Source organism: Heterodontus francisci, chromosome 17, assembly GCF_036365525.1.
Source record: "Heterodontus francisci isolate sHetFra1 chromosome 17, sHetFra1.hap1, whole genome shotgun sequence".
Taxonomy (NCBI): domain Eukaryota; kingdom Metazoa; phylum Chordata; class Chondrichthyes; order Heterodontiformes; family Heterodontidae; genus Heterodontus; species Heterodontus francisci.
In genome coordinates this window covers 75,190,302-75,205,031 of record NC_090387.1, presented here as the reverse complement: position 1 = coordinate 75,205,031, position 14,730 = coordinate 75,190,302, and the positions used below count along the sequence as shown (strand labels likewise).

Here is a 14,730-nt window from a genome sequence, read left to right as displayed (position 1 = left end):
ATTATTAAGATTAGCTTAGCTCAGTTGGTGGCACTCTCGCCTGAATTCGGAGGGTTGTGTGTTCCAATCCTGTCCCAGGTCTTGATGACATCAACTAAGTTTATACATTGGTGTAGTACTAAGGCATTGTTGCATTACCAGAGATGCCATTCTTTGGATGAAACAGTGAACCTAGTCCTGTCCAAGTGGTTAGCAGTATTTGAGTAAGAGTAGAGAACTCTTGGTATCCTGATCAACATTCATAGAGACATATCACATAGAATATACAGTGCAGAGATTTGCCTGTAGATATTCTATGGGGTTTTGCACAGCAAGTTCCTATCAGCGTAAAGTCCAACCAGTGCAGTGTGCTTGACAGGGCATCTGGGACCTTTGTGAACAGGGTGTGCAATTGTGTATCTCCTTAACCAATCAGATTGAAGAATAGTCTGAACCAGGAAGTGTAAGTTAAAATAATGGATTCAATGTTAAATCAGGTACAGAAAGCACAATAGACAGGGAAGAAAGGAGTGAGAGAGATGAGACAGAAAGAAAAAGTTATTTTTAAATCCCCCACAACAATTAAAAGTTGAAGAAATACGATTCCACACTTCTAGAAAACTAACTTACAATGTCAGAGATTGTTTCGCAGTAGTTAAGATTTGCCATGTCTTTAAAAGGGTCATTTACTCCATATCTACAACATTGGTACGGGAGCTTCACACATTCAGTCCATTTGAATGGGGAGCCAGACAATGTGATGCGGTTCTTGCGCAGCTTATGGAAGAGTGCCGCATCTCTCAGCTACTTCCAGATTTTCACATTTAACTGCTTGCTGGAAATTGCTGTCCGATTTGTGCATTAATAATGCAGTGCTGTTAGCCTCACTGTTATTTTCATAGCAAAATCTGACCCAACGTGTGCTATATAAATGTAAATGCTTTCTTTCTCTTAACCCCTGGCTCCCCTCTTGCAGAGCTCTAATGACTGGTCTTAGAGCAGCATTGCCAGAGCTTGGGGTGAAGGTTACCTGTCCACTCTGTTGTTTGTGTTATGATGTGTGGTGTGCGGAAAGGGGTGAAAATAACAATACAAACCAGAAAAAAACAGAATATTCTTCTAGTATTTGTTTCTGTTTCTAGAAAGAGGAGGCAGGGGAGGTGCTGCGGGAGGTCGACTTCCATCAGCTGAAGATTGAAAACAGCCAGTACTTGAAACAAATCGAACAGTACAATCAGGACCTCCTGCAGCTCAAAGTCATGACAGGAAAAACACAGCTGGTTCTTAACTCCTACAAAGTAAGTTTTGATTGACACACAATTCAGAATATAGTGCTCACACATTCGTTATAGACACTGTTTTACCCAAATAAGTTGATACCAGCTCACTGAGCTGAGCTGGAAGGGAGGACTGGGTAGTGCAGTGGGTTTACCTTTCACCTTTTGATATTTGAACTCAGTAGTTAAAGCCTCTTCTTAGCTTCCTACTTCAAGTCTGAAGTGAAAACATGCGCTGGGCCCAATTTTGACCCAGTTCTTTCTGGTACAGGCCCACAGCATGAAATTACCCACAACTGGTAGAAAATTGGCAACTTCACTCATGAGGCTATAACATTATTTGGTACAGTAGAGGGTGATCGTCTGAGATTTTGGCTCTAATTCATTGTTGGACCATTGTGAAAAGAGATCCACCTTGCATTTAATGTGTGCTACACCTGACTCTGGGAATGCTTGATCCTGACAACTGAGGATCAAATGGGAGTGGATGACTGAGGGAGGTGAATACTGATTGTAATTATAGCTAATGGGATAGGTGCTAGGTGGGTGGGTTGGTAGCTTGGGGAGGCAATGGGGGGGACCATGGGAGGGGAAGGATGCATGAGGCTGGAAGGATTGAGTCCATCAATGTTATGGTTGGAGGTGGGGGTTTCAGATTCGAGTGGGGTTGTGTTCGAGTATACTGATGATAAAACCTGAAAGTGCTGATTGGGGTAATGGGAGACACAATACCCAATTAAAACAAATTTCAATGCCAAAATATCTATTAAACTTTCAAATTCTGTGGTAATTTCCCTCTTCCAGAGGCAGTTGCATAGAATGTCAGCAGAGACGAAGCAACTTATCTGCGAAATAAAATCCAGACAAGAGCTGCTTCAGAAGATTGAGCTTGAGACTACCGAAGTGGAAGAAGTAGGTGGTGAAGGATGTATTTTGCTAGAAATTACTAATATATGTACTGTGTAATTAAAAAAAAAAAAATTACAACAGAGTAATGACAAAGAAACCGAGCACAAGAGACAATGAATCATGGTGGTCGTGGAGTTATACAATTAATTATTTTACACAGACTTAAAGGTTAACCTGCTAACTGGTGCAAACACAAACAGGCCCATTTATTGCAGCAATTGAAAACGCAATCATTTTTTTCACTTGCTCCACCCTCTCCAAGTTCTGTCAATTTTATGACCATCCCTTCCCTTTCCTCCTCTTAAGGGACTGAGGGGCTAAATTGGATAGCTCCTGAAAACAGACGCGGGGATCGTAATGTGCAATTAACCCATGCCCCTTCAGTGTAATGCAGGCAACTTCATGCTGCCTGCTAATTTCCATAATTTCCACGTGCAGCAAGCACTAACTGCCCTGCTCATTGGCTGCACGCATCAGCGGGGGCACAAAATTGTAACTTGCTTGCACTGCTTAAAGCTAGCCTGCAGTTCTTAAAACGGAAGTGCATTGTGGCTGGAACAGATGCTGGCAGTCATGCAGCAAGTGAATCTGACCTGCAAAGCAGTGAAGAATGGCACAACATGGGAAAGAGCAGGTTCCAAGATTTTTGACCGCTCCACTGGAGGCCTTGGTGCAGGAGCTGGAAAGTCAGAGATTTCCTGTATCCAGAGAGATCAGGAGGCTTTCCAGACACTTTCTCAAAAGGCAGTGGAAGCCGATAGCTGTGAAGGTCAATACCAGGCCCCGAGCATAGCCGCAAGAAGGTCAATGACCTCGCGGGAGTAGTTGAGTCAGTGAATGCATCTTCAAACCAACTGTAGTAGTCACCTCAGACATTGCTCAAATCACCACATTCCCCATCACTCATTTACCAATAATCTGTATCAATCAGGACTTGTACCTAGCAATCATATGCGTAACCTCATCCTTACACACTCAGCACTGCTACAAGCCTCATACCCACATTTCACAGCTTGCTAACACTGCCAGCTATTCAACCATGACAGCCACATCACCCAAACAGATTGCATAACACTCTCAGACACCTGATTTCACACTTGCCACCACCAGCTCAGATATTGACATTGTACGTATCTTGGAGGACAGATTAAAGGCAGAATCTGCATGTGGTGAGACACCAGGCAGGAGTGGCTATAGTTAGGACAAGGGGCAAGGATATTGCAGGGCCAGCTCACCAGAGGCTGAGGTTGCACAGAACTCCCATGAGCACTTCAAATGGGCAGCCTACAGAAGATTGCTGATGGGTATGCATAACAAAATGCCTGTTGCAGTGGGAAGCCTGCCAGAAAGCTTGTGTTCAATGCTAAGGAGCAGGGAGTTCAGCGCCAACTTGGCACAGAGCATGGAGCCCATCCTTTCCAGCATGGAAGTGGTGGCCAACTCACTTCACATGCTTGTGGACTCAACCGTGATGCAGTGTCTGATGGCCAATGTCACAACTTCCATTGCAGCACAAGCAACAGCCACCCAACATCTGAGTGCTACAGTGGAAGCTCAGAGTGTTGTCATGCAAGATCAGCTTGTTGCCATCATGGCTGTGGATTACAGCATGCAAAGGAGCTTGCAGGGTTTCACAGCAGTCCAGCAATCTGTCTTCCTACAGATTACTATGATTGCTGAGGGACTGACCTGGGGAGTGGTATGGCTCCATGGTGCAAAAACCTGCTGTCTTCCTGAGAGAGGACAGCATTTGTCCTCCCGCCACTGCTGCTGCATCAGTGCCCTTGCTGTTGCCTGTGTGCCAGCCAGCCCGCCCAGATTTTCCAAGGTCATCCTCCAAGGCTATCTACAGTCTTCTCCACTAGAAGTCAGTAGCCTTCCAACAGCTATGCTGCAGCCACTGGAGTAGCAATGCATAGGAGCATTAGGACAGGTTAAGGCATATGGAAGACAGGCACAAATAGAATGCGCAAGGATGATTAATTAACTTTTGTATGCAATGTGGAATGATTTGATTTATAAATTTGGTTTGAAATGTTTATTTTGTGGTGGCTTATATTTTTTGTCATTGTGGCCAAGTAGATTCTGTGATTGAAGGTAATGTGTGGGACTGTTGGTGAATGGGGAGATGTTATCACCCGCAGATTAGCTCTTCACGGACAACCTGGGCAGAAAGGGGCTGTGTAGGTTGCCTTCACCTTTCCTCTTATTCCTCCTCCTCCTCCTCAACTGCTCACTGTATAGCTGATTGCAAAGGCTGTCCCCTCATGATGTTGAGGTTGTGCAGCATGCAGCAGATCACCATAAATCTTGATGCTGGCTCTGCCGAGTACTGCAGGGCTCCTCCAAAGTGGTCCAGGTAGCAGAAGCATTGATTCAACATACCAAAGGTCTGCTCTATCAAATTCTGTTTGGCGGCATGGCTTTCATTGTGTGTATATTGCCCACGTCTGAGTGGATTGCACACCAGGCATGGGCCAGGTGTTCAACGTTTAGCCCTTGTCGCCCAGTAGCCGCCCTTTGGCTTGCCATGGTGGCTCAAATACTGTTGGCACAGTGGACTGCTGCAGGATGAAATCATCATGACTGCTGCCAGGCTACCGGGCATTGACCTGCATGAATCGCAGCCTATGGTCACACACCAGTTGGATGTTTAGGGAGTGGAATCCCTTTCAGTTCCAGTAGATGACAGAGCTGACTTGCGCCTCTTGCAAAATGATGTGCGTGCAGCCCAAGGCAAACTGCACCATGGTGAGGTCTGAAATCCTAGCAAACTCATGCGCTCACTACACCTGCTTCTCTCTGGCAAGAGCTATTATTGAATAGAGAGCCTCAGTGGCCTCCATTCTGGAACAGTGGACAGCACACTGCAAGATGTTGCAAATACTGCCAGCGCCAGCCTAGAAGTAGCCAGATGCTTTATTGATTGTCACAGTGGCCTCACTGATGCAGTCCTTGTCCTGCTTTGAGGTTGCATTTGTAGCTGGAGCAGATGGCAGATTTCAGTGAGGACAAACTTACTGAAACGCAGACTTCTGCCACATTGTTCCCTGCAGAGGTTCAGGTAGGAGAATTGCTCTTTGAACACCCTGCGTGGATGTGGTCTCCTGCTGACAGCCCTTCTCCCCTTCCTATTCCTCAATCTTCCAGCAGTTTGTCCTGCTCTGCATGTTATGCTGCATTCCAAGGGGAATGCCTATTTGTGCAATCATGTCTGGGACCAACAGGTAAAATCAGCAAAAGATCCCTCATCAGCCACCACACCACTCCCTTTTGTAACTTGAAAGAATTATGGAAAGCACCATAAGTCATAGCAACAGCCAGAAGAAATCAACCAGCAACTAACCTGGAAGTAGTTGATGATCCTTTGAAATAGCACTGGTGGGCCAGAGTCGGGGTGGGGGGGGGGGGGGGCAGGGGGAGTCCTTCCTGCTGCTGAACATGTTATCAGCTGTGCAAGGTTAAAAAAGGTTGTTAGCTGGAGTGTTGTGCTCCAAAATGGCAGCATTGGCATCGAATCAGAATTTCATGCTAATTGATGTCATGATCTGCCTGCCTTACACATTTCAAACAACTGTTCCCTGCACTCACTCTATTGCCCTCACCAATATGACATCTAGTATGATTTGCACCAAAAAGTGTGCTTGTGCCGCGGGCGCCATTTTGAAGCTCTAAGGGCGCTTTTAGTGGCCAAAATACAGGCACTAACGAGCCCAATTTCTTACCATGACTCTCAGCTGAGATATGATTCCTTAATTGTATGTTACCCAAGGAGCCATTCTTCATGTGTCAGCCCAGACATTGAATGTTAGCAAGCTGTTCAACCATTTCACCACACATGCTTCCAGCAGGAATCACTGGATAATAATTGAAGAGCTCAACGTATTCCAGAGTCTTTCCTTCAACATATACAGGAGGTGGAATATTTGGCTGACCAGTTGTGTATTGATATGAGTTTTGTTTTGGCAACATTAAAGGACAGGCTGAGTTTCTTGTATGCAGAATTGAAGAGATCGAGAGTGGCTTGCAAATCTGGTACAGAGTGGGCAACGACACTGCAGTTATCTGCAAACTGTAGCTCGTATATATCTATGGTGGTCAGTTTAGTTTTCATATGGAGGCGGCAGAGGTTAAAGAGCTTTCCATCTAGATGGTATTTAACACTGATGCCAAAGGGCAGTTGATCTTTGAGGTGAATAGTCACCATCAGGTAGATTGTGAATAGTATGGGGGCTATCACACAGCCTTACTTGACCCCAGTTTGGATTTTGAAGGTATCTCTTTCAGATCTTCCACTCAAGGCAGTTGCAGTCATGTCGTCATGAAGCAATTTCAGGATTGTGATGAACTTTCTTGGACTTTCAGATCGTTGGAGCACAATCCACAGAGCCTCGCAATTTACTGAGTCAGATGCTTTGGTCAGGTCGATAAATGCAATGAAGAGTTCCTGATGTTTTTCGTGACATTTCTTGTTGGATTTATCTGGCAACAATCTGGAAGGCCTAAAGCCACACTGTCTCTGGCAGGATTTCCTCAGCCACAGGAAGTAGGCAGTTCAGGATCTGTATCAGTGATGTGGATGAAGGCTTTGGAGGAACTGTCCACAAGTTTGCAGATGACTCAACTATTTGTGTGGGTGTTTGGACTTTACTAAAGAACAATATTCAAAAGGCCAGCAGAACTTAAAGTTGATAAATCACCAGTACCAGATGTGATGCATCTGTGGATGCTGAGGGAAGTAAGAGTGGAAATTGTGGAGGTACTGCCATAACCTTCTGATCTTCCTTGGATAAGGGAATGGGTGCCAGAGGACTGGAATTGCAAATGGTTCACCTTTGCTCAAAGAAGGTGTGAGGATAAACCCAGCAACTACAGGCCAGTCAGTTTAACCTCAGTGGTGGGAAAGCTTTTAGAAATGGCGATCTGGGATAAAATTAACAGTCACTTGGACAAGTGTGGATTAATGAAGGAAAGCCAGCATGGATTTTTTAAAGGCAAATCATGTTTAACTAACTTGATTGAGTTTTTTGATGAGGTAACTGAGTGGTTTGATGGGGTGATGAGGTTGATGCGGTCTGTTTGAATTTCCAAAAGGCATTTGATAACATGCCACATAATATGCTTGCCAGCAAAGCTGAAGCCCATAGAATAAAAAGTACAGTGGCAACATGGATAATAAGTTGTCTAAATGACAGGAATCAGAGAGTAGTGGTGAATGGTTGCTTTTCGGACTGGAGGAAGGTATACAGTGGGGTTCCCCAGAGCTCAGTACTAAGCCCACTGCTTTTCTTGATGTATATTAATGACCTAGACTTGGGCGTACAGGGAACAATTTCAAAATTTGCAGATGGTACAAGACTTGGAAGTATTGTGCAGTGTGAGGAGGTTAGTGATAGACTTCAAGAGGACATAGACTGATGAGATGGGTGACCATGTGGCAAATGAAATTTAGTGTAGAGAAGTGTGAAGTGATATCTTTTTAGTTTAGTTTAGTTTAGAGATACAGCACTGAAACAGGCCCTTCGGCCCACCGAGTCTGTGCCGACCATCAACCACCTATTTATACTAATCCTACACTAATTCCATATTCCTACCACATCCCCACCTGTCCCTATATTTCCCTACCACCTACCTATACCAGGGGCAATTGCTAATGGCCAATTTACCTATCAACCTGCAAGTCTTTGGCATGTGGGAGGAAACCGGAGCACCCGGAGGAAACCCATGCAGCCACAGGGAGAACTTGCAAACTCCACACAGGCAGTACCCGGAATTGAACCCAGGTCCCTGGAGCTGTGAGGCTGCAGTGCTAACCACTGTGCCGCCCAGGAAGCATGAGAAGAAGCAATATAAACTAAAGAAGACAATTCTAAAAGGGGTGCAGGAACAGAGAGGCCTGCGAGTATATATATTCAAACCATTGAAAGTAGCAGGGCAAATTGAGAAACTGGTTAAAAAGGCATACTGATGCTGGGCTTTATTAACAGAGGCAGAAGGTACAAAAGCAGCCAAGTGTTGATGAACATTTAGAAAACACTGATTCGGCCTCAACTACAGTATTGTGTCCCATTCTGGGCACCGCACTTTAGGAAGGATGTGAAGACTTTAGAGATGGTGTAAAAGAAAAGATTTACAAGATTGATTTCAGGGATGAGGGACTTCAATTATGTGGATAGATTGGAGAAGCTGAGGTTGTTCTCAGAGAAGGTTGAGAGGAGATGTGGTCGAGGTGCTCAAAATTATGAAGGGTCTCGACAAAGTAGTTAGAAAGAAACTGTTCCATTGTCATAAGGGTTGAGAGCCAGTGAACACAGATTTCAGGTGATTAGCAAAAGAACCAAAAGCGACAAGAGTAAAAACATTTTTACGCAGCAAGTGGTTAGGATCTGGAACGTACTACCTCTGAGTGTGGTGGAGGCAGATACAATCATGGCTTTCTAAAGGGGATTGGATAAGCAACTAGAATCATAGAATGATGCAACACAGAATTTGGCCCATTGTGCCTGTGCTGGCTCTTTGGAAGAGTTATCCAATTATTCCTACTCCTCTGATCTTTCCCCATAGCCCTGCAATGTTTTCCTTTTGAACAGTATTCTCAATTTGCCCTTCCACCTTTAAAGATTTCTGTACATGCACCCCAGGTCTCTTTGTTCCAGCACCCCCTTTACAATTGTATCATTTAATTTATATTGCCTCTCTTCATTCTTCCTACTAAAATGCATCACTTTGCACTTCTCTGCATTAAATTACATCTGCCATATGTTTTCCCATTTCACCACTCTGTCTATATCCTCCCTACTATTTAATACATTTGTGTTTTGTGTCATCTGCAAAATTTGAAATTCTGCCCTCCCATTTAAGCTTTTCCTCGTGTTTCCGCATATCTCCCACCACAGTTACAGTGGATGTTCAGGTGAAATCCCCATTGAAATTCAATCCCATTGCATTTTCAATCTAATAAACACCTTTGACATCTTCATCTTCAGTCCCCCTTCATTTATCAACATCCTTGGTCTCATTATCTCCTATAACCTCAAGGGAACTCCCATATCTCCTCCACTACTAAAGCCACTTCCAAAAAGCTGTTTCTCCCCTTTCTGCCAAACGCATTTTCAGATCAACCACCTCAACCATCTCTGAACTCTATATCTGTCCAAATTCTCTATATTGCTGGCTGTTCTAGCACTTCCCTTCTACTCCTAACTCGTTAATTAGTAGGTGATCCCTGTCTCATCTTAAGCATTCACCCCCACCACCACTGGCGCACAGTGGCAATAGTGTGTATCATTTACAAGATGCACTGCAGCAATTCGCCAAGGCTCCTATGACCGCACCTTTCAACCCCGTGGCCTCTACCAACTAGAAGTACAAGGTCAGCCGGCACATGGGAACACCACCACCTGCAAGTTTCCTCCAAGTCATACACGATCCTGACTTGGAAATATATTGCCATTCCTTCACTGTTGCTGGGTCAAAATCCTGGAATTTCCTCCCTAACAGGACTGAGGTGTACTTCACCACATGGATTGCAGCGGTTCAACAAGACTGCTCACTACCATCTTCTGAAGGGAATTTAGCCTTGCCTGTGACGTTCACATCCCAGGAGTTAATTTTTTAAAAAGCCTTGATCAATTGTTGTCATGCATCATGTCGATATACTTTTATCACCTATTTCCCTGAAATCAGCTGATAACACAAATGATGAATTGTAGCAATCTCTAGCCCTACCTATAGGAGGGAAATTTAGTCTATATTTAAACTGGGTGACTGTTTGAAAGTTCCCAGCTCTAGAAGAATTGGAATGAAGGCCAGCAATTTTGTACCTTTCCAACTCAGCCACTGCCCCCCAGGCTACGCTTGCATATTCAAAACTCAGACTCCTCATTCTCCCACTCATGCCACATGCACATGTTTTCTCCCTAGGACTTTCTCATGGAGCTCACTTTACTGACAAAAAGCTGTTGTCTGTACGAGATATCACAGCAAAATATCTGCAAGAATCAAAGTTCAGCCAAGTATTTATTATACTATTTGTCTCTCCCTTTTTCATCTACAGGACAAAGCCAAAGGAGAGGAGCTAAACAGGAAGTTTCGTGATGACATTTCCAATTACAGAGTGCCAGATGTCCTCGAATATGTGCGTGAGACATGGAACCGCTTTGACCTAGAGAAGAAAGTGAAAACCTGGGAACGTAAAGTGGATATTGCAGAGGTAAGTGCCACTTTGTCTGTCTGGGTTTGTGAAGTGATGGTGTTTTTTTTTCTTTTCCATGTAGGCTACAGTCCTAAGCGACCTGTATCTGAATGACAGATGCATGGAGTTGCATCTGTATTCCAAGAGCAGAGAGATAGTGATGAGTTTAATTATCTCTGGATTGCAGAGGTGTGTGTAAAATGGCAGTTTGGTGTGACGGAATGGTTGAGAGAGTCTATTAGGAGTTGAATGACCGTGAACTGACGACACCCACAGAGAAAAGCCAGCCTATCTTATTGAAACACTGGCAGTATGCAAAATGTTAACATGTCAAACTTCATCCATTGGATATTCTATAGAGGGATCATGTGAAAAATATCAATACATCCGTCAAATTGAAATAAGATACTACATAAATGCAAGTTTTTTAATTAATGCTGTTAGAAATAACCCAAAGCACTTCATGAAATGAATAACTTCAAGATGCAGTCACTGTTATTATGTAGCCAAACATAGCAGCAAATTTGCACACAGCAAGCTCTCATGAAGATCAATTGGATGTGTGTCAGTTCATCTGTTTCGTAGTTAAAGGAAGAATATTAGCATGGAAGCTTTAATATTAGTCTGAACAGACACCTTATCTAAAAAACAGCACCTCTGACAGTGCAACACTCCCTTAGTACTACATTGAATGCCAGCCTAGATTGTGAACTCAAGCTCACTCCAGGATATGAGTGCACAATTTTCAATTACTTTGCATTAGTATTTATAGTAGTGAAAGAGGTCAGCATATCTGACATCCCCAGGAGCCTAATATTGAATCAGCGCAGGGTCTCTCCCAAATTAATGTAAGCAAAATAACAGTAAAGAAAATAATTGCACGAAAGAGAGATAATCCCCAGGACCAGATGGCTTTAAAGGAAATAGCTGAGAACATTGCAGATGCCCTAACTCTAATCTTCCAAAGTTCTCTCCATTTGGGAACTGTTCCTTTAGATCGTAAAATTGTGCATGTCATTCTGCTATTTAAGAAAGGTGAGAGAGGAAAAGCAGGGAATTATAGAGCAGTTAATCTAACATCTGTGTCAGGAAATTACTAGAGTCTATGATTAAGGATAGGGTGACTGAACGAACACCTTGAAAATTTTCAGTTGATCAGAGAGAACCAGCATGGGGTTTTAAAGGGTAGGTCATGCCTCACATTTTTTGAAGAGGTAACGAATAGGAGAATATCTATGGATGTTATTTATGTTGAGCTTCCTGAAGGTATTTGATAAAGTACCTCATAAGAGACTCTTCATTAAAGTTGAAGCTTATGGAAATGAAGGCAAATTATTGACCTGGTTAGGAAGGAGACAGAGTAGGGATAATGGGCAGGCACTCCAAATTGGTGGAATGTATCCCACAAGGATATGTGTTAGACTCTCAAATAGTCACTGTATTTATTATTAATGACTTAGATGATGGAATAGAAAGCCACATATCCAAATTTGCCAATGACACAAAGGTAGGTGGTATGGTCAGCAGTGTAGATGGAAGTGTAATATTACAAAGAGATATTGATAGATAAATGAATGGGCAAAGCTGTGGAAAATGGATTTCAATGTCGGCAAATGTGAGGTCATCCACTTTGGACCTAAAAAGGACGGAACAGGGTACTTTCTAAATGTTGAAAAGCTAGAAACAGTGGCGGTCCAGACAGACTTGGGAGTCCAGGTACATAGATCATTGAAATGTCATGAACAGGTACAGAAAATAATCAAAAAGGCTAATGGAATGCTGGCCTTTATATCTAAAGGACTAGTATACAATGGGATAGAAGTCATGCTTCAGCTATAAAAAGCCCTGGTTAGACCAAAACTGGAGTATTGTGAACCGTTCTGGTCACCACACTTTAGGAAGAATATATTAGCCTTGGAGGGAGTGCAGCATAGATTTACTGGGATGATACCTGGATCCAAAGGTTAAATTATGAGGCGAGACTACACAAACTAGGGTTATAGTCCCTGGAATTGAGAAAGTTAAGGGCAATTTGATTGAAGTTTTCAAGATATTAAGGGGAACAGAGAGGGTGCATAGCGGGAAACTATTTTCACTGGACTAGTTTATTTGATGTCTGGGCGTACTTTCTTTAAAGTTTAAATGTATCTGCAGACTGGGGAAGTAGATGAATTAACTATCGCTAACAGCTGACCCATCAAAGGATGTGCTTTGGAGGAAGATTTTTGATGTCTTAATATTAACATGCAGATTCTTTTTGGCATAAAGACACCGCCCAGCAATTCATTTTCATTTTTTCATTTCATTTATAGATACAGCACTGAAACAGGCCCTTTGGCCCACCAAGTCTGTGCTGACCATCAACCACCCATTTATACTAATCCTACACTAATCCCATATTCCTACCACCTACCTATACTAGGGGCAATTTATAATGGCCAATTTACCTATCAACCTGCAAGTCTTTGGGAGGAAACCGGAGCACCCGGCGAAAACCCACGCGGTCACAGGGAGAACTTGCAAACTCCACACAGGCAGTACCCAGAATTGAACCCGGGTCGCTGGAGCTGTGAGGCTGCGGTGCTAGCCACTGTGCCACCCTTCAGTTTATTGCATTTGAGACATTGAACTCCATGAAATCACATGACACATGGAAGTCTACAAAAGTATGCTTCATCCACAAATCCTGCAGATTATCTGATGTACAACAATTAGTATTATGTGAACTGACCATTAGGTAAGCCTAAAGCATCAGTAAAGTCATGTAAAGGTGTCAAAAAGTTCAAGAGGGGGTTCCAAGCTTAGAGAGATTGTAGTGGGGGAGGGTTAGGGTCATTTCTCGATCAAGTCACGTTTGTCGGATCATCCTGTCAACAAAATTGTTACAGTCACTGAATTTCAAAGTAGTTCATTATGGGAGGTGCTGAGAAATGCTTCTCAGCAAATCTTTGACGCGTGCTTCTGCTATGTGCTTAGACTTTAAAAAGGGTAAAATTGGATCGATTCGTAACAGAACACTTGTGAAATGCACAGAAAGATTGGGAAACAAACAGAAGACAGAAGTGGCAGAAAGGAGAGAGAGCCAGGGAGAGAAGTGGGGACAGAAAGATATGGGGTGAATTTTTACTTTTACTGTCGTGCGGAAAATGAGCTGTAAATGGCTGCCCGTTTTACCAGTGTCTGATTTTTCTTTTCTGCGTTGAAGTCAATGGAATAGAAAAGCAGCCGAGGTGTAAAATGGATGGGTGGAAGTCAAAACAAAAGTGAAACACAAAAATTATGAGGAAGGGGAGGCAAATAGTTGCAGGAAAAGAGGCACGATCTTTTAAACATCAAGTAGTAGTTAACCAGCACTTCATTATTTAAATTTGTCTTCCAGCTAGCACATAAAACTTACACTAAAACCTGGGAGAACATAAAAATATACAATGATCAGGACTTGAATAAAGCCAGGACAGAGTGACCAGGATAAAGAGGGATTCCTGAAACTAAAACTTTCACAAACTGGACAAAGAAGCAACATTCACCTGAATCCAAAGGAAAAAACTCCATTAGAAGAAGACTGAATTTAACCTAGCTGCAAAAGGAAGTCATGTTTTATGCTGATAGGCTGATTGTATTGTTATTTCAAATAAATAAAGCCAGCCTTTGATACTTTGCTCTGTTACCAACTTACCGCCTCCTAATACTGTTGTCACTATCAAACTAACTGTTCAAATTGCTAAACTGAGGACATGTTACAATGTTGTAATGGGTGGTTCCCTTCAACAAACTTATACTGCTGCCCTCAGAATTGTTGGATCTATCCCAGCAAAGCTACATCACTGCCCTGTAGGAATATCCTGTAAGTAAGAACGCTGGGTACAATCTCAGCAAAAGCAAGTCACTGTGCGGTAAAAACAATGACTGTGTCATTATAAATGAAGAATTTTGAAGTTCGGATCCATTGGCTCAGCATTGGTTAAATGAGACAAAAACAAAAAAACTCCAAGTCAGGGCCAAGCATACAGTCATAGGTCTGGTCTCCCAGGCTCATATAATAAAATTGGTTACATATGGATTAACCTTTTATAGCGGGAAGGGATTGGTATCTAGAAAACCAGCGTCCAACCTTGAAAATAGGTCAGTAAGAATCATCTTGGCTTTCTCCCTCTCAAACTTCAATCATGTTAGAAATGAATGAAAATAATACGCATTTAAAAATGTTCTTTTCAAGAAAATTCAAGACACCATGTTCTGCAGGAGCTCTGACTGACTTAAATGTTCCCCCTCAAAGCAAGTTAGTATAGACTTCTCCAGCTAGAGTATAATCCTGGAGGCAAGATCATGCTTCTACAGAGGAGATTAGCTGCTAGATTTTTTGCAACTGTT

At 43.0% G+C, this 14,730-nt stretch overlaps 1 protein-coding gene across 3 annotated transcripts in view; it reads left to right on the top strand.

Moving 5' to 3' along the window:
* The window catches only part of cfap263 (cilia and flagella associated protein 263), a 49,710-nt gene extending 35,696 nt beyond the window's left edge, over positions 1 to 14,014 (top strand). For 2 of the 3 annotated variants that reach the window (XM_068049700.1, XM_068049699.1), the window contains exons 6-9: positions 1,122 to 1,277; positions 2,061 to 2,168; positions 10,222 to 10,377; positions 13,739 to 14,014. In XM_068049700.1, the coding sequence (XP_067905801.1) occupies positions 1,122 to 1,277; positions 2,061 to 2,168; positions 10,222 to 10,377; positions 13,739 to 13,822 (504 nt within the window). In that variant the 3' untranslated portion in view covers positions 13,823 to 14,014. The remainder of the gene's footprint in view (positions 1 to 1,121; positions 1,278 to 2,060; positions 2,169 to 10,221; positions 10,378 to 13,738) is intronic. The other variant, XM_068049701.1, reaches the window with a different exon arrangement.
* The last annotated feature ends 716 nt before the right edge of the window (positions 14,015 to 14,730 follow it).